At 34.5% G+C, this 19,737-nt stretch overlaps 4 protein-coding genes across 5 annotated transcripts; 2 read left to right on the top strand and 2 right to left on the bottom strand.

The window, feature by feature from the left end:
• Nucleotides 1-6,692: 6,692 nt before the first annotated feature.
• On the top strand, nt 6,693-9,754 carry LOC140879448 (phenylacetaldehyde reductase-like). The gene is made up of 6 exons (XM_073283141.1): nt 6,693-6,914; nt 7,772-7,941; nt 8,263-8,454; nt 8,670-8,832; nt 9,097-9,283; nt 9,393-9,754. The coding sequence occupies exons 1-6, from the start codon at nt 6,809-6,811 to the stop codon at nt 9,529-9,531; spliced, it is 957 nt and encodes a 318-aa protein (XP_073139242.1). The 5' UTR covers nt 6,693-6,808; the 3' UTR covers nt 9,532-9,754.
• A 774-nt stretch (nt 9,755-10,528) lies between these two features.
• Nucleotides 10,529-10,837, top strand: LOC140878603 (photosystem II 5 kDa protein, chloroplastic-like). The gene has a single exon (XM_073282221.1). The coding sequence runs from the start codon at nt 10,529-10,531 to the stop codon at nt 10,835-10,837; it is 309 nt and encodes a 102-aa protein (XP_073138322.1).
• A 531-nt stretch (nt 10,838-11,368) lies between these two features.
• LOC140883686 (calcium-dependent protein kinase 8-like) lies at nt 11,369-15,963 on the bottom strand. Of its 2 annotated transcripts, none has more exons than XM_073290246.1 (9): nt 15,784-15,963; nt 14,802-15,352; nt 14,073-14,196; nt 13,809-13,952; nt 12,901-13,053; nt 12,680-12,795; nt 12,387-12,554; nt 12,034-12,264; nt 11,369-11,843 (listed from the first exon to the last, which is right to left on the bottom strand). In XM_073290246.1, exons 2-9 carry the CDS (start codon nt 15,303-15,305, stop codon nt 11,688-11,690), a joined length of 1,596 nt encoding a protein of 531 aa, XP_073146347.1. In that variant the 5' UTR covers nt 15,306-15,352; nt 15,784-15,963; the 3' UTR covers nt 11,369-11,687. The 2 variants fall into 2 exon arrangements, with proteins under 2 accessions (XP_073146347.1, XP_073146348.1); XM_073290247.1 differs by having other exon boundaries at nt 14,802-15,418.
• A 1,586-nt stretch (nt 15,964-17,549) lies between these two features.
• LOC140885178 (uncharacterized) lies at nt 17,550-19,377 on the bottom strand. The gene is made up of 2 exons (XM_073292127.1): nt 19,053-19,377; nt 17,550-17,874 (listed from the first exon to the last, which is right to left on the bottom strand). Exons 1-2 carry the CDS (start codon nt 19,339-19,341, stop codon nt 17,627-17,629), a joined length of 537 nt encoding a protein of 178 aa, XP_073148228.1. The 5' UTR covers nt 19,342-19,377; the 3' UTR covers nt 17,550-17,626.
• Between the last annotated feature and the right edge of the window lie 360 nt (nt 19,378-19,737).

Below are 19,737 nucleotides of genomic sequence, written 5' to 3' on the forward strand. Positions count from 1 at the left end.
AGGACTAATGGTGTACAACCAAAACCGCGGACTTTATCCACTCGATAAGTGATAACCACTTGGAAAGTCCGAATAGGGTAGTTCGATCATTCATCATATGAATATCCATTTGCATGCTTTGAACATCTCTATGTTCCATACCAATGAAACGTGATACTCGGCATCGCAAATGCTAGTCTCAATCTCGAGCGATCCTTATCCTTGTTTGCGGACGGCTCAATTGACTAGGAACTGTTTAGAATATACAGTGACTATAAGATGTGTTTCATGATAGCCATCCCCATGTGCTACCACATCTTACATACACTATAGTATATTCAAGGTCTTTATCAAAACAACAATAGTATATCATAATATAACATTATGAAGAAAGATAAAGTCAATGCCCTTATAAAAGTGTAAATTATATTAAACAAAAGATTGTTTTACATAGAGTCATAAAAGCCCTTAGCCACAAGTTGGCTAACCGGGCACCCACTCTTTCAATCTCCCACTTGCCCTAAAGCCAACTAGTCATACTATGTAATCCCATTGTTTCGCGATGTTTGTCAAACAATGGTCCTGGCAAGGGCTTAGTAAGCGGATCAGCGATATTGTCTGTAGAGGCCACTCTCTCGACACTGATGTCTCCTCTTTCCACGATCTCCCGGATGATGTGGTATTTCCTCAGTACGTGTTTGGAATTCTGATGAGACCTTGGTTTCTTTGTCTGAGCAATGGCACCCGTGTTGTCACAGTACACCGGGACTGGACCAACAGCTTCAGGAATTACACCCAACTCTTGGATGAATTTCCTTATCCAAACCGCCTTTTTAGTAGCAGCTGATGCTGCAATGTATTCTGCCTCAGTGGTGGAATCCGCTGTGGTGTCCTGCTTGGAACTCTTCCAAGAGACAGCACCGCCATTGAGCACGAATACAAATCCAGAGGTTGATTTCGAGTCATCCACATCACATTGAACATTTTCTAAATTAAACATATTTAGACAACATTGAAAAAAAATTATCAACATATTATAATGAAAATTTTCTCATTAATTAAACATTGAACATTTTCTAATTAATTAGACAACAGTTATTCACAATTAATTACCATAGTCTTTTGGACTTACACTATTTGTTTATTAAGATTTTCGTTACAATTCTATATCAGTATCTTAATCTTTAGATCTTAATTATGATATATATTTTAATTTCAACATAATTCTTAAATAATGATTCTATACATCTAATATAAATATTTTGAAATATTTTGATTTTTTTATCTATATTTAAAAAAATAATTCTAGAAAAAAACTGATATGTTGTCAATGGTGACGAAAATTGTGGAATGATCAAATGAATTTTAAAATAAGGAGGAAATAAAAAAGAGAAATACATGATGCTTGAACAAAGATCATATAAAAAAATATGAAAAAAACTCAAATAAAGTGAATAATCAATATTAAATTAAAATATGACAAAGAGACTGATGATGTCGATTTTTTTCTTCGGATTCGGTCTGGTAGAATAAGCTCAATTGGACCAGGCCGTCCAAGCCCACTTTGGAAATCATGAGAAGGGCGAACGAAGCCCATAGCGCCAATCAAAAGCAAATATCTAACCACAGCAAAGAAAAAGTCCTGGTCCATTGGACTCCCCAACATGATGATTGGGTAAAAATCCATCTTGATGGATTTGTTAGTGGCAACCCTAGTCCAGCTGGAGCCGGTTTTTAATGAATTGAATTAACATACGGAAATCCAATATCAATAATAGACTCAGCTTCACCTTCTAAAAAAAAGAAATGACTCTTTCAAGCAGTGGAAATATATCCTTTTTCTAATCCAGTTGCATTGCTCCAGCACGGGTTCCCTAGCAGGGGGTAAGCAAGTCTATCTGGGTGTAATCGACATCATCAGAGACCATGATATATGATAAAAACATTTTTGAATTTGATCAAAGGAACTAAGGAAGCAGAAAAAAAAAGCAATGAAAAGAAATGAATCCGGTGAAAATCAAGCATGAAAATATTGAAAATCATGGTTATTTGTGACCATAGATAAATTATGTAGAATATTGTTATTGAATGAGAAATAAAATAAATTATATGTATATATTCATTTACAACATAAAAAAAATTATTTCTTTTAAAAACATTACGATCATTCTTATGCACGTGCAACTAGTATATCTATACTATTAATAAATCAAAAGGGGTGAATAGTAACTACTTTTTTGGTGAAACTTTTTTCTTAATTCCCCTTTCATACATTAACTTTTAAACATATTTAATTTTGAAGAAATGCTAAATTTTTCATATTTTATATAAAGAATTATCTTACTAAATCTTATATGATATTTATTTTTGTACAATATGATAATTAAATTGAAATTTTAAAAAAAAAATGTACAATTATGTTTCACACAACACACATCTTAGTTGCTAGTCTATTTCCCTTTTAAATGTGTGAATAAATCTTGAACTTTGTAATTGTGAAATTACGACTACACCCTCATATTATAAAACAACAATTAGTAGCAGTGTTTCAAATTGATCACTATTCCTAACAAATTGAAACGAGACGGTGGGAAATGATTCAAATGAATTGATCAACAGCCACACCCCCAAGAGTCAAGCGGTTAGCCCTCATTAAACTCAATGTCTCCGTCATAATGCACAGATTCCATTACATCCATTAATGTGCAACGTGCCAAACTTCCATCTACAAAGATTTATTTATGCAACACTTGATTTCATTTGCAGTGAACTACGTACCTTGATTCGAAACTACAAATGGGACAAGGAGAGGAAATAAATTATTAAGACCAAGCCAGTCGGACCCAAATATCGAGATTCATGTATGTAAGCCAGGTGACCCACCAGGCAACTAATGATACAAAGTCGTATGTGCAATCTATTTGTATACTTGGCATGCATTTGCTAACAATGGTGTGGTTGGTTCTTGGCTTGCGAAGTACATATCGAGACACAACTTTTATTGCAACTCATTATGATGGATCGTAAAACTCTTCCAAATACTAGCAAGAATAGTAGGCCGTATTGGGGCTTTGTGGAGATGGTCACCACTAAAATTAATTGAAGACCTTAAGTCTGCTATGCAAGGAGATTGATCATTAATAAATTATTGCACTCAACAATCAAATGAAACACAGTAAATTACGTGTACGATCCTACAATTTGCTCATCACAAATTCGTCATAAGTTGAACACCTTCCATTTCCTCATCGAAAAGGTCAGCATCCAATATTATACAGAAAGCACGCATTTACACTTTTTATTCTTCCGGGTTCATATTATAATTTATATTTACATGTATTGTTGCTTCAACGTATTTAATATTTGCACTCAAATATGTCAATTTTTATTATTGTCGTGCTTTTGATATGCAGTAATGCTCTACAATTTTTCTATTAATAGGTTATTATTTGAAGGTAGTAGTTCTAAGAATTTGGATATCACGTGCTCAAATTATACATCCCAAGATATATTTTTACAAGATATTATGAATCTCACGTATCGCAATATAATTAATTACCATGTTTATCTTGGTTTACATTGTCAATTGAATTACTATTAAAAGCATTTGCAAAAAGTGCCTCCGAAGGAAAAACACGACTGAATGATGCGTCTGAGTCAAGGAAGAAAAGAAAAGAACGAGATTTCAAATCAAGCAGGTTTTTAAATTTCAATCATCATTGTGTTGCACATTTTAATAAATTTTTATATTATTATAAATCAATATGATGCCCAATTCTCTTGATACTTAAGGCTCATATCCATTTTGATCTGTGGATCACCACTTCATTTTAAACTTCTTGTTCTTCTCATATGCTCAAATATATGCAAAGCATATAACTCATTTTTCTTCGTTTATTTTATCTATAAAAGGTTATTATTCGAAAATGGTATTTCTACATTTGTCGTGAGATTTTGCTATTGCATCGTGAGATTTTGTAACAAATGCCTCACAAAATGCCCACACAGTAATAAATAATCTGAATTTAAGTTCTAACAAAAAAAAACTATTTAGCGAGCTTTTTGGTTTCTGAAGTGATCTTGTTTCAAACTGGGCTATTTTGATTGCCGATATATCTACATGCGGATTTAATTTTGATATTTCTGCTATTAAAATTTTATGCCTTCCAATTATTTGTCGGTTCATTACTTCTATAAACATTACAATTGGATATAAGAATAATTGTTATTTTATTTTATGTTGAACTTTTCATGCTAGCGTTACATTTATTGTATGAATTTAATTTGAAATATTTTTTTCCAAACAATTATTTTTTACACTAACTTCTGTTAATAAATGATTGACTATTGTAATTAGTAATTACGTTTTTTCCAAAACGAGGCACCTATGATTGGAGATTATCTTAATTTTTTTGTTATTATTCTTTTAATTTTTTTGGTATTCCATAATGTTTTTTGATCTTTGTCCAATTCCCCGACATCCCCGTTGTCCAACAATTTTCACATTTTGATTTTCATTTCCGATCTCATTGTGGCATCTGTGTTGGTATTTATGTATGTGTGTATTGTTTATTAGTATAAATGTAAGGTATCGTTTGATAGATATGATGAGATAAATAATACATGATAAGTAATATAATACAATAAAAAATAAATAAAAAATGATAATGAATATAATATTTGATTTTATTGATGTATTATAGTTTATTTGATTTGATTGATTAAATTTTATATTAAAATGATAAATTAATATTTTAATATAGTAATTTAAATTCAATGATTTGATTTATGTAAGATAAATAATTAATGATTTGATTGATATAAAATAAGTAATTACTAGATGAATAAATAATACGATGAGAAAGACGTGTAATTGAATAAAATGAATAATATATAGATTAATAATACATACTACCAAACGGAGCCTTAGTATTTTATTCATCAGGGGTATAAGATGTCAACAAAACATGGCACAAAAGTCTGGATCAAAATTAATCTTAATTATGTATTATATAATGATTTTCCCTCTGTTTTTCAACCAATGAAAATTGAGCTTGAAATGTCACAGTTATATATGGCATGGGAAATTTCTCAAAATATTGCAACATGTAAGCCTTTTTGCGATAATATTATTTGCTGGAAATTATTTCACAATTATATATATAAATATTCAATACAAAAATTTCATTTATAAAATCTTATGATAAATTCAATAAAAATCTCACGATACAATAGCAAAATCTCACGATATAATTATTTTAATTAAATATCGATATACGATATATATTTGTTGTATATTTAGCATTATCAATACACACATATATAGGCGTTGTTTTGGATTTTTGAAGCTCAATTCTTATCACATATGTCTTGCTGCAAATTACTTTTTATGTCAATAAATTATTCCGTTTTGGTGAGTTAGAATTATCATTCAGTCGATCAATCAAATTTCTTATTTAACACCTAAATATTCAACAAAAAATTTAAAAAATGATATAATTTTACGATTTATCGAAAATAAATAAGAAAAAAACTGGGCGAAGTACTCAGTATGTTGGAAAAATATAACTAAGTAGTGGTGGTGATAATGAAGTGGCGGCAACGATGACTCTGGTAGGAATAATAGTGATAGCTATGTTGTCAAGGGACAATCAAAAGCTTTTTTGATATGTTGTCAACTATCGTGTCTACCTTTGTGAGCATCGTTGAGGTGGATATGGTGGATGAGTAGCATATCAAATTTTTTTATGCATAATTAGATGTATTTTACCGAGTATATATTCCTTTGTTTAATTTTTTGTTTTATATTTGAAAATTTTTACATGAGATAAAAGTTATGGTACAAAACTCACTTTACTGGATTATACAAGAAAAAGAGGGATAAGAAAAGTTAAGAGTTGTTAACAATCAGTTAATAGAGAACAAAAAATTAAATATATTACTTGAATGATTATTTTTCAATGAGCAAGAGGTAATATGACATGAATCGATATTGAGAAATCAAAAATTCTTCCTCCGATGTGAACAAATCTTTATAAATATAAAATTTCATAAATCTATAAAAATTTATCCCGTGATTATATTTATATTTACAAAAATTTTCACCATTAATTTGGTTTATAGGAAACTATAGTTTGTCAAACACGAGATGTAATAAAAAAAGAAATAGAGTATGTTTTATTTCTTATGTGATATCGAACTAAATATTACGCTTTTTAATAATATGAATTAGATAGTTATGTCAATAAATGTTCGAAATTCACAACACATTTTTTTAACATATAAAGTGAATACATCACTATTTAAAAGCAATTATAAGTAAAGTAGAGAGTAGAAAGAATAATGTGATATAAACACATTAATTATTAATTCAGTTACTGAAAAGAAGATTCAACACATTAATATCCAAAAAAAATAATAAAAACTTGGAGATCATTATGGTGACTAACACATCATAGACATCGAGCTTGAAGGTAATAAAAATATAAATATGTCAGCAACATGACCAAGAAAAAACGGACAAATAAACCATAATAAAAATCAAGAATTGTAAGTCATGAATATTTTTTTTAAAAAAATAATAAATTTATGGATATTGTTAGCCATATTTTTCTTACTATTATTTAGTTTCAAAATATTTCACATAAACATCATTTTGTATTCAATTAAATAGTTAATGTGACACAGGCAAAGTGCTTAGGCAAAGTGCTTGCACGTCGCACGTTTTCCTTACTAGTATAAATAAATACAGAAACAAAGCTGCGCCTGGCCGGCAGAGACCGCGATCCCCCAGGAAGAGATCTGCAGGAATCCGAAGGAAGATTTAGAGATGAAGAGTGTGTGTGTAACAGGAGCATCTGGATACATAGCTTCGTGGCTTGTCAAATTCTTGCTTCAGCGTGGTTACACTGTCAAAGCATCTGTTAGGGATCCCAGTTATGTAACTTACGATTTTCCCCCTATTTTTTTAATTTTTTTGGCAATTTTGTGTGTGTCGCATCGTTTCCTTCTATGGGCTTTGATTCTTACTTGGTTTTAGTGACATTTCTAATTTTTTTGAGTTGTAGGTTTCTGGATTTTGTGCTAAATAAAGTATCCACCAACTTCAAGAAAATATGGGTTTACTTACTCTCAAAAAAAAAAATATGGTTTTACTTTTTTCTTCTTTTTCCGGCTTTGTATTTGTCCTGTGTTTTTGTAGAAACTCAGTCGATGATGCATAAGTATATTTTATAGATTGTTGATTTGTTTTCCTGTTGAAGCGTTCATAAGTACTTTTGGTGCAACTGTTAAGAAGACAGATAACAGACCCAAAATCATTGGGTATGAGGCGAAATATGGGGTTTGAAAACAAGTGTTTTTGAAAGTGGAGACCACTCCCCTCGTTTTCCTCTGGGTTCTCCCCTTATTCCACTGTAGTGACACTAAATGAAGAACCTTGGATAAATCTTTTAGTTGAATGCAAGAAAATTTTCTTGTATATTTTTGTTACACTTTCTTCTAGAAGTGAATAAATTTTGTCACCTGCGGGGTCATGTGTTAATGAGGGTAACTTCGACCCCTACTTTGGGTAGTACCCCAAGATAGATCCAATGGTTATTGATCCAACGACTGTGTACGGGCGTCTTACAGGAAGAAATGCTGAATAAATAAAATTTGATGCATGTATAAGTTAAAGCAACGATTTGTTATGGTGCTTAAAAGTGAAAAACTAGAGCTTCATTTTAATATGTCATAGTTGCATCAGAATCTAGATGTTGACGACATATTGACGTTCTGGAATAATCTGCAGATGATCCTAAGAAAACACAGCACTTATTAGCACTTGACGGTGCCAAGGAGAGACTTGAATTGGTAAGAGCAAATCTACTGGAAGAAGGGTCTTTTGATGCTGTAGTTGATGGATGTGATGGTGTTTTTCATACCGCGTCTCCTTTTTACCATGGAGTTACAGATCCACAGGTAACTGCCCCTTTTATTTTTTTCATTCACTTGGTGTGGCTGACCTGTTTATGAAAGCATATGCACTACTCAGGTGAAACCAAAGAAAAATAGGTTTCCATGATTATGGAAGATATCAAAATGGCCACATATTTGTGGAAACTGGATTTTATTTTAAAAAAAGTCCTAGATTAAAGAGGGAAAGCAAAGATGGGAAGTTTCCTTGATTGTTACTTGAATGGTTGTACTACTGCCTATCAGCTTACTTCAATGTGTTCAGCTAGCATTTCCAAATTAATTAATCTTTCAGTTCCAAATTAATTCATCTTTCACTTCCATCAGGCAGAATTGATTGATCCTGCACTAAAGGGGACCCTCAATGTGCTTCGCTCATGTGCGAAAACACCATCGGTTAAAAGGGTTGTTTTAACATCTTCTATGGCTGCCGTTGCTTTCAATGGTAAAAATCGATCGCCGGATGTGGTAGTTGATGAGACATGGTGGTCTGACCCAGAATTTTGCAGGCAAATGCAGGTGAATGTTCAGTTTCTCTGTTATTTGTGAGAAGCCTCGATCATGTTAGTAAGGATCTAGCATTGTTACTTTTTTGTTTCAGTCCACTAGAACTATGTCCCTGTATTTGAAACGAGATATGATTCTATGCATTCGTGTTTATATCTGAGCGTGTGACGTTCTTGTTTTTCGGGAGCTAATTTCTCCCCACTTCTTTGGCCATATCGTTTCTATAGCAATGGTACGTTCTTTCAAAAACATTGGCTGAGGATGCTGCCTGGAAGTTTGTGAAAGAAAAGGGAATTGACATGGTTACCATAAACCCAGCTATGGTAATTGGTCCACTATTGCAGCCAACACTTAACACAAGTTCTGCTGCCATCTTGAACTTAATAAATGGTTAAGTTTTTCTTTTTCCTTTTATTACCCATACAGATACCTTAGGCAGGACATCGACCAATTTATTATAACTAAAATTCGAGGACAAAAATTAGAGTATTGCCTAAAGTGCTAAACATGGATGGAAGACCACGGCCTTTACAACATCCAAGATGAAGTAACGTTAGGATCTAAGGAACAACATGAAAACCAAAATCAAATTCTTATTCTCTTAACACCATCTTTCGGTTTTTTACTCTCCGTCCCCGTCTTTGGAATGTGCAGGTGCAAATACATACCCAAATGTTACCTTTGGGTGGGTAAATGTCAAAGATGTTGCAAATGCACACATTCTGGCATTTGAAAACCCTTTGGCCAGTGGAAGATATTGCATGGTGGAGAGTGTCGCGCACCAATCAGAGATTGTGGAAATATTGCGCGAACTGTATCCAACCTTCCATCTTCCTGAAAAGTGAGTCTTGCCTGTTTTACTCGTGTTTTTTGGTATTTGAACGATATAGGATCTCGTGATTCTTTAAATAGTTTTTCTTCTTTGAAAAATTTCGTACTTCTCGATTCAGGTGTGCTGATGACAAGCCATTTCCACCCAAGTACCAGGTCTCAAAAGAGAGAGTAAAGGGCTTAGGCATTGATTTAATTCCTCTTAAAGATAGCATCAAGGAAACTGTGGAAAGCTTGAAGGGGAAGAACTTCTTTTAATGCTATATAATTGCTCCGTGCATGTTCTTGCGAGAAACATGGTAAACCTTTACACAACCATCTGTACGAAAAACCAAACACAAAATTGTGTCGCCTTGAGCGAGCAGGTGGAGACGATATTTCTAAACCGTTCTTGAATGGAAAACCTGAGGTTCTCACAGATTTCCAACTGTCTGTACGTTACTTCACCTACTTGATCATTCTGCAGTCTCAGATTTTGAAATTCCTTGTTAATTAACAATTTTTCATCTAAAAAAAGACTCGTTTTTTCCTTGAGAATAACAAAACTGTAAACAGAAGGATCAATCTCATTCATAATTTATCTCTACGTAAAGAAGCAATAGATGTATAGAAAAGTCTTTTGCCAATCAGTCGAGTCTCTAGTCGAGTTCTAGTTTACCAAGTAGCAAGTCTGTGGTCGTTATCACTATTCCTTGGCTATTTCTTCATGTACATTCTTCTTGTCTAACAAAATTTTTCAATAAAAAGTATTATCATATTACATTTGCAGTATTCAAGATAATTTTGTATGTTTTCCATAGATCTTAAATGAGATAACTGCAAAAAAAAAAAAAAAAAAAAAAAAAAGCTACGAAATCCCAAATCTTGTATCTTTTAGATTTTCTCATCAAAATATTTTAATTCACATGTGGAGAAACATAGTATTGAAAATATCTTAAATTTTATTGAAATTTTTAAGGATAAAAGAGAAGGGAATTTGTGGACACCATATTAGTTTAAAAAAAAAACAAAAAGAAAAATGGAGGCCCCACTGCAGCACAGTGCCTTGGACTCTTAGAACCACCAATATTTTCTTGCACAGATAGAGATCCACACATGGCATCACACAATTGGAAGCACTTATCAATTCAAGATAAGAAAATGGATCACATATTGGTATGAGCCACTGATATTATAGTGTAGTGTGTAATATCCATTGGCACACCCCATTTTAACTACCAACCAACATCCACTCACCCCCATCTGCAACATTGCAATGGCTTCCATGACCATGACCGCCTCCTTCTTGGGTGGCTCCGCAGCCGCCAAGCAGCTCCCCGCCACTCCCCGCCGTGTCGCCTTCGCGGTGAGAGCCTCGGGGGAGACTGAGAAAGCACCCTCGAACGAGAAAGAGGAGAGCAACAGCACCAGGAGGGACTTGATGTTTGCTGTGGCCACGGCTGCGGCGTTCTCCGTTGCTCGAGTTGCGCTGGCGGATGAGCCCAGGCGGGGGACTCTGGATGCCAGGAAGAAATATGCGCCTGTTTGTGTCACTATGCCCACCGCTAAAATTTGTCACAAGTAAATGCTTTATGTATATATCTTGTTGGTCCATCACCAATCATGATTCTTGTAAAACCTACTTAATCTTGTGCTTATCGTGTTCTTGGGAATTTTTTGAGTTTTAGTTTGATGCAATGGTGCAAAGAAATGTGGATAAATTCAGATCAAGAACTGAAAAACTGGGGAATTCGTACATAATCAGTTCCAGTTTCACAATATGCAGAATCCTAGCCGATCTGAACAGTAGAGTAACACAAAAAATTCAAACTGATAAAAAACTTCAAAATGTTGCCAAAGTTTGGATAGCAAATGTAACCAAACGCCAATATCTTAATGTAATCTTATATATTCGAGTATCAGCACCACAGGGATGGGGGTGCGTCATAGTTCTCAGAAAATTTAATGAACCAAGATTAATTTCCACTACTTGGGGATCAAAATCGATTCCAGAAGATCGGAAATTCAAGTGCTTAGTCTCATAGAAGTGAAACTTCCTTTCTTTCTGAGTTTGAAATACTGACCGAAGGACACGGATAGCATTCTATTTGGTGTGTAGACAAAAGTAGAATCAAGTTGTTAATATTTTGAGATGTAGCAGACATTAGTCCACAGATTTACATATATACAGATAGTGTGTACATGGTTAAACTTCCAAATACTTGAGAATTAAACAACTCGACCTAAATACATACAGCCAACGCATCCTCTGCCTGATGATGCTAATGAGTCCTCTAGTGAATGGAGAGGAAAAAGAAACAAAAAGTAAAGAATGAAAAAGCAACTCCATATACTGCAATGAAAAGAGAAAAACACCAGGGAACAGCCCTTTTAGGATCGAAATTCCCAGTTTAAAATCTGTGGCCTTTACCAATTTATCGACCCTCATTTGCAAAATGCACAGAACCATTCCTCATTAACTTCAAGCTAAGACTATTGAATCTCTCACGAGAATATTGTCGCGATGCTTTTCTCCAGTCAGTGCCGGCCTTCATCATTGCAGCAAATTCTTCATAACTTATGCGGCCATCCTGCAAATCAAAGTTACAAGACTTCTGATAAATAATATGTATGCTAACAAACAGATACGGGAGGATCCACGAATTCAGTAGTGAGGGGAAGCCAGATGGCATGGCACAGCACAGCCGCACCACAAGGGGGGTAAAAATGGGGCATAAAATTTCAAAAAACACTTTCATTAAAGAAGAGCATATATCACACCTTATCTGTGTCAACATCATGCATGATAGCACTGACAACTTCCTCGGTATTGGCATCACCATCATCACTCAAAGCTTCTCGAAGCTCTTCAATTTCTATATATCCACTCTTATTTCGATCAAAAAAGGAAAAAGCCCTGTGTAGGTGCTCATCATTCGCCATCTTTTTAAGATGCACAGATACCGCAACAAACTCCCCATAACTCAAGGTTCCATCTCCATCAACAGCAGCCTGTAGAATATAGTCCCCAAAGGGCAGGAAAAGAGGCCAGTGACAGAATATTCAAACAAAAAAAACCTCAAGTAACGTAAAATCAAGAATTAAAATGGGTATGATTGAATATAATTTCTTACAGCTTCCACTAGAATCTGAAGATCATCATCGGTTATCTGATGACCCAGCTTTTGCAAACCAACTCTAAGTTCTTCAAGGTGAATTTTACCCTTCTTCCCTGAGTCCATCATCTCAAATGCTTCTTTAATTCCCGCAACTTCCTCCACCGACAAGTGCTCCGCCACGACCTGCATGTGCAAAACAATTCCAGGGAATTAACAAAGAAGTTTTTTGTTTGAAATACATTCTCCTTTTGGGGGATGGAGGGGGGGGGGGGGGATCGAATAATTATGCTGGGCACGTAGTCATGTACCCTCAGAGCCTTTCTCTTGAGCTTGTTCATCATAGAAAATTGTCTGAGCCTTGATTTCACCGTCTCACCCAATGATACATTTGGTGCCTTCTTCGCATTTTGTAACCAAGGATGCTCTGCATTCAAATAAGCACAATCCGTGAAAATGTGCTTCTACTGTGCCTCCCCATTCATTGTAAGCATAAAACATCAAATATCTAATAAAGCCAAGAAAGTATCACCAAGAACTTGCTGAGCTGTGAGACGCCGGCTGGAGTCTGGATCAAGCATTTTCTTTACGAGATCTTTTGCATTATCAGATACCTTTGGCCAAGGATCCCTTTTAAAATCAACTACAGATCTAATAATTGCTTGTGCCACTCCTTGCTCAGTTTCTGCAGAGTCATAATATGCCTTCTCAGAAAATTAACTAAAAAAATAACAAATGGCCAGCCAATATGACTAGTGAATATACCAACTATCACAAAATAAAGCACACAACCCAATAAGTTAGGTTCTTCTGCTTTTCATATAAGTCCCTGAATCCCCTTAGCAAGGAATATGACTCCTTTTGTCAAAAGTGATTTGAAGAAGTGGAGATAAATGCTAGGAAAATAAACAAACATTTCGAAGCATAGTATTCGCTGCAAGTGAGATGATGCAAATGCAATAAATGAGACTAATAGGAGCAAACAAATATTGATTTTCAAAGCTGTCATTAGTTAAATTAATAAATTCGACACCTTGGACAAATAAACCCGGAGCAAGCCACTCGCACATGTCCTTGGCTCTATTTTGGTTTATTAATATTTTCAGATTAAATTAAGACAGCACAAAACTTTGATTTAAATCTAGAAATCAATTTAACATCACCATATAAGTCTGACGCATAATATTCAATCACATGTTAGTGATTTAAATTCTGTATTTCAATCTGTACGAAAAACTTGAACTGAACCAAGTGAATTACTTGTAGCTTAAAATTCTTGCACCAACATAATGATTATGGTATTGCACATTATAGGACAGCTTAAGTAGACTCTTATATTAATTTTGAACTATATTTCACAAAGCCTTAAAGCCTATACAGCATTTTTTACATTAGCTTGAAACTTGGAAACAATAGCACATAAAAACCACCACAACCAACCTGCCCAGAAAGGAGGAACACCGCAAAGCAGAATATAGAGGATAACTCCAGCACTCCAAACATCAACCTCTGGGCCATAATTGCGTTTTAGAACCTCCGGAGCCATGTAGTAAGGACTTCCAACAATCTCATTGAACCTCTCACCTAAAGATTGGTGAGATAAGACAATGACAAAGAAAGAAAGAAGATGTTAGGCCCAAATAGACGAGGCGAAGAGGCCAAAACTCAACATGAAAACAGATTTAGATGATTATGTTTGCATACCATGTTTGAAGAAAACAGACAACCCAAAGTCGATAGCTTTTATGGGAGCTGTTTCCTTCTTGTTGGCAAAAAGAAAATTTTCTGGTTTGAGATCGCGATGTATCACTCCATGGCGGTGGCACATCTAGGAATAATGAAGAAGCAAGGAACTAGGAAATAAGTAAGACAAACATACCATATATATGATAGAAACTAAAAAGACAAAACAAGAAGTAAGAAAAATATGATCGTCATCTGCAATCACATAAAGGTTGAACAAAATGAAGAAACTCAAATGCAACACCTCCAAATAAGAAAAGCCATGGTAGAAAAAATTTTCTGTGTACCAACCAAATCCAATTACAACACTAAAGAAAAAAAAATAACGCAATATAGGATGCATAAAATTATGAAGCTTGTGTATTGACGGAAACTTTTAAAAATCGAAGTTCAAAATCTGTAACCGGTAACAAAATAATAGTAACATTATGTCCTGAACTGCAAGGTTTTAAAGTACAAAATAATAGTAACATTATGTCCTGAACTGCAAGGTTTTAAAGTAAAAGTTTTAGGTGAGGTGATTAACTTCTCATGCAAGAAACACAGAAAAGTCAGTTACTTTAGACAGGGTACCCAAAAACAAAACAAAACATGGAACAAATACTTCCATAGGCACATCATATGAAGACAAACGAATACAAATTCAAGTCATTCCAGTTGAACTGAGAATTATTTTTGTTGAAATTTAACCTGAACAACTTCCACAATGGTCTTCATCACAGCCGCAGCTGCTCTCTCTGTATAATGTCCCCTCGCCACGATCCGATCGAACAATTCACCACCTTCACAAAGTTCCATGATTATATTTACAGCAGTGTCATCCTCATAAGTGTCTTTCAAGGTCACGATATTCGGGTGCTTGGGCATATGCTTCATGATCTCAACCTCCCTTCTAACATCCTCAATATCAACAGATGTCCTGAGTTTCTTTTTTGATATCGACTTGCAGGCGTATTTTTCACCAGTCTCCAGTTCAGTGCATAAATATGTGATCCCAAATTCACCTCTTCCGAGCTCACGTCCAAGATCATATCTTTCACTAATATTGTGTCCAGTCGGATCTTTCAACACCACAAGCTTGTCCGTAACGCCAGATCCATGATTTCCACCATAATCAATTGAAAAAGGGTTCGGTCTATTCTTCTTTTTCTTCTTCTCCTCGGAAAAACCAGGAGTCGCACAGCAATTTCCCATGATTTTAGAACAATCTAATCTTGATGCTCAGAATAAAAATATAACCCCTGAGATTTTATCAAAGTACACCGAGAAATCATGTCAAGAAAAACTCGGTCCAACATTTCAGCTGCCTAAATAACAGGAAAAACCAATATCAAAATATTACTACCAAGCTTCGTAACACGTTGTACTCAGATTTGACCATGATCCCATACATGGAAATTGCATAATATTTTTTATAAAAAAGAAAGAAAAAAGCTATCTTCAACGGTAAATAAAATTGTATCCCGTGAAGGAAATCTCCGAAACAATTCATGAATCAATTCATCCGAACATAGAATGAGAAAACACAACATAATTTATGTATAAATACCCGGAAAGAATTAAACCATCAAGAATCAAAGGGAAGCCAGAAGACATGCCACAAAACAATTAAATAAAAAAAACAAAAAAAAAGAGAACAAAAATGCAGGGAAATAAGAAGAAAACCCCCAACCTCGAATGTAAACTATTCTTCGGACTCTTGATCATGAGAACAGAAACGAGCAATAAAAACCTTAGATTTGAAATGAATGAATCGGCGAAGGTGTGAATCCACCATGTGAAGAGAGAGAGTCTCAAAAATTCCTTCGCAGAGACTTCTCTCTCTAGATTTCATCTTTCTTCCTTCTTCCTTGTAAATTTGTAACTTTCCACCCCACCCATTCCAATTTGACTTTTTTTTAAATAAAAAAAAATTATATTTTATCGGGTTCTAACTCAACAAACTATTCAAAATTTGGTTTTTTTTTTTAAAATTTCTAGATTATGATTTTCTAAGCATATGGTTAAAAAAGAAAGAATGAAATTAGTGATGGATTAAATGGAGTTGAAATATAGTGAGATGAATTGATTAGGAATATTTCGTATTCATCCATTTATCTTACCAACTTTTTTGTCACCCAATGTCATTTCATTATTTCATAATAAGAAATACCACAAAAAATAATAATAATAATAATAATCAAATGATTATATATTATTAATGGATTACCCTCTTTGTTTCATTTATTTAGCTCTATGTGATGTGTTTAATTATGAGGATGGATTGGTAAAAAAAATAGATAAAAAAACATTAATATAAAAATTAGAATAAATATTTAAAACAGATGAAAAAAAATATATGAAATTCTATATGTGAGTGCGAAGAGGTAGTATTTAATTTTGGCATATATATTATATAAAATGATGACATTTCATTTTCTTGAATTTATTTAGGCTGGAACATCACGAGTTTTTTATGAATGTAAATAAATTTATGTTTCCCCTAGTAGGCTCATGACTTGTCAAACACTTCTAGAAGCAAGCTCCACGTGTACGAATAATAGCCCACCACTTCAAAATGTGATCACACAAAGAAAGTCAAATTTCGATTTCTACGTCGATTAATTCAACGCCACCTCCACACCATCCATAACCTCAAACAAATAAACAATCTTTTTAAATCGTATAATAATCTAAGCATCATTGAAACCAACCAACTAATGCATAAAAATCTTCTTTTGATTATTTTGAAATTTTCTTTTAAACTATTTTTTTTTGTCGGAGATGTATTCGAGATGATACTAAATGTTTTCGTGGATGTTAGTGTTGAAAAATATATCCAAAAGAATATAATAAGATAGGATAGGTGTGACATAGACTGTGGTAGGGATGCGTCTCAATTAATTGTTATTTTGTGGCTAAGTGTGATCAAATACTTAGATGTTTGGCATAGTTCTACTTGATGAAACTTCCAGAATTGGGTTATATATTATCTTGTAAGAGTCTTGATCCCCGCACCTTGCACTCATGCCCAAAACAACTCTGATTGCCTTGAAATTTTCACGGTAAGATCGTCTCGAAAATACGAATTCAACTATGTATCATATGATACAAATTTTAATCTCGGTGGCCAGAATCGTGAAAATGACCGAAAATTACAGATTTCACCTAATTTTCGGTCATCTTCACGATTCCGATCATCGAGATTGAAATTGGTATCATATGGATTCGCATTTTCGAAAAGCTCCTACTGTTTTTCAAGGCAATCGGAGTTGTTTTGGGACGCGGGTGCACACGGATCCCCTGCACACCCTAGGGTGCGGGGATCAAGTCTGTATCTTGTAATATATATATTCAAAGTAGTTCAACTATATTCTTAATTGTGGAACAACATACATGAGACAACACACATCCACCTAACGAGAAGAAATCAAGAAAATGATGAGTAGATTGGTGATATTCATAACTGTGAATGTACATATATCAATGTTCGGTCAAGAACTTTAATCTCAGTTAACCATTCAGATGTACATTTTTCACGGGACGACGGGGATTTCCGGGCTCGAGGACAATTGCTGCAAAATTGCTTCTTGATCGGCTTCTGTACTACCGGTAGTGAAGACCCATTTTCCTTCATCTATGGATGGTTTTATGACCGTAAGGAATAGAACATTGTAAAATATGGAGAAAACAAGCAGAACAGTGGCTACAGAAGCCAAAAAAGATCCTGATATTTCGGATGTTTCTTCATTTACCCGGGAGGTTGATTGTTTAAGGTCCACAGCTGAGATAACACAAAGAAAAATGCATCAGATTTGTATCGGACAACTTGTGTCACGCAGATTTTAGGTAGAACAAGGCAAAGATAACAGTCGCAGCTCAGCCGAAAACAATTAAGCATATTTGCACATAATATTTTCCAAAATGTACCAAAAAATTAGTGGACATATATAGCCTACAATCCACAGCTCCGCCGCTCTCGTATACACCCATCTAACTAGATTACAACATTTGAACTGCTAAGCATCAGTTGTGCAGGGTAACATTACATATGCGCCTTTGAAGAAGGATACATCAAAGTAAAAGATCGAGATCATTTCCGCTTTCCGATCCGCAAAAAGTTCATGGTCATTGTCTCATTGAAATTCCTCACAAGTAGAGGTGTTCACCAATGGCATCTCCAATGGTTCTCCAATCTCCATTTTAGAGAATATTCTACAAATGCCGTCTTCATTTTGAAGGATGGTACAGTGATTCTCCAAAATTAGAGAATCGCTATAGCAAAATAAAAAAGCTTGCAATTTGATGTCAAAATAAATGTATTATTTTTTAAAAAAAATCAAGTCACTTTTAATTCAGTTCGATTTAATAATCCACTACGTAATTAATTTTTTCATATGTTTAATAATTTGGAATGAAAAAATAAAAAAATAGAGAATTTTAAACAACTTTTAGAGATATGGGGTTGGAGAGATTTTCGAAATAAAGCATACAAAACTCTATTATATATGGAGAACAGAGAATGGAAAAATGGAGAATGTGGTTGGATATGGCCTTTAAGTCTCCCACTAAAATTCGATACTCCTCTGAGTTCCAACCAAGATGGATTGATTCATGGGAACACTCCCAAAACTTGCATCTCGATCGCTAACTCAACATGATTATTGCATTATTGGAAGTGATCATTATCTTAAGATTTTCCGATAGAGGTAATGGATTGATCAGTGGCGAACGTAACACATGATTCAGAGCAACTCGATCGATCGGCATATCTCAGAATTATTAGTTTGCAGCATGAACGTGTAAAATTTGAGCTCAATCAAAGTGCATCAATTCAACAACACATTCAAATGAACTACACTCCAATTGAGTAATCAATCCAATAAGGTACCAATTATACCATAACCTAAACACCCAGCTAGTTCCACCGCAACAACACGCAGTACGGAGAGAAAGATTCACCTCTAATCTTTGGTGGGTCGACCTTTTTCTTGGAGAGAGACAGCAGCTGTTCATCAAGCTTTCTCAAAGCTTCCCGGGCCTCATCTGGGTCAACCTCGAACTCGGAATCTTTCTTCGCAGCAGCCACTGCGCCAAAACTGCCATTTCGTCTTCTTATCTTCAACTCCAGAAGCTCATTGACTTCAAAATCCCTGAACCCAGATGGGAATAACGATCTTTCCTGCTTGTATACGGAAGAATATGCGAGGAGGAGCGGAGGAGAAGAGTGACAGTGCTGAAGATGAAGCATTTGAGGATAAACCACGGGAGGAGAAGCTGGAATTAATCAGAGGAATTACCGACTCGGTTTTGGTACCGATTTGATTGGGCTGGAATCCATTTATGAATTGTAAATGGGCTAAAAATGGACCAGAAATGAGCCCATTAGAGCAATCCAGCGCTATTTTTTAGTATGGAGTTATTTGCACCAACTACTTTTCTTAAATATTAAAAATGGATATTTCTCCTCTGTAAAATTTTAATAGGCATCTTCAACTCTAACATTTTAAAAAATTAGCACACTCGTCACTTCATATGAGTGATTGTTTCGCACGCGCCCCTCATGCGACTGAGCAAATATTTTGATATTTTTGCACCAAATATCCCTGTGAAATATTAAAAATACATATTTGACCTCTATGAAAAT

Source organism: Henckelia pumila, chromosome 2 (genome assembly GCF_033568475.1).
Source record: "Henckelia pumila isolate YLH828 chromosome 2, ASM3356847v2, whole genome shotgun sequence".
Taxonomy (NCBI): domain Eukaryota; kingdom Viridiplantae; phylum Streptophyta; class Magnoliopsida; order Lamiales; family Gesneriaceae; genus Henckelia; species Henckelia pumila.

Coding starts and splice junctions, on each gene's coding strand:
- LOC140879448 (XM_073283141.1), top strand. CDS start 6,809: ATGAAGAGTGTGTGTGTAACAGGAGCATCTGGATACATAGCTTCGTGG. Junction 6,915..7,771: donor AGCATCTGTTAGGGATCCCA/GTTATGTAACTT, acceptor AATAATCTGCAG/ATGATCCTAAGAAAACACAG. Junction 8,833..9,096: donor CATCTTGAACTTAATAAATG/GTTAAGTTTTTC, acceptor TGGAATGTGCAG/GTGCAAATACATACCCAAAT.
- LOC140878603 (XM_073282221.1), top strand. CDS start 10,529: ATGGCTTCCATGACCATGACCGCCTCCTTCTTGGGTGGCTCCGCAGCC.
- LOC140883686 (XM_073290246.1), bottom strand. CDS start 15,305: ATGGGAAATTGCTGTGCGACTCCTGGTTTTTCCGAGGAGAAGAAGAAA. Junction 14,197..14,801: donor CCATTGTGGAAGTTGTTCAG/GTTAAATTTCAA, acceptor CATTATTCCTAG/ATGTGCCACCGCCATGGAGT. Junction 12,796..12,900: donor CACAGCTCAGCAAGTTCTTG/GTGATACTTTCT, acceptor ATTTGAATGCAG/AGCATCCTTGGTTACAAAAT.
- LOC140885178 (XM_073292127.1), bottom strand. CDS start 19,341: ATGCTTCATCTTCAGCACTGTCACTCTTCTCCTCCGCTCCTCCTCGCA. Junction 17,875..19,052: donor CGACCCACCAAAGATTAGAG/GTGAATCTTTCT, acceptor GTGTTATCTCAG/CTGTGGACCTTAAACAATCA.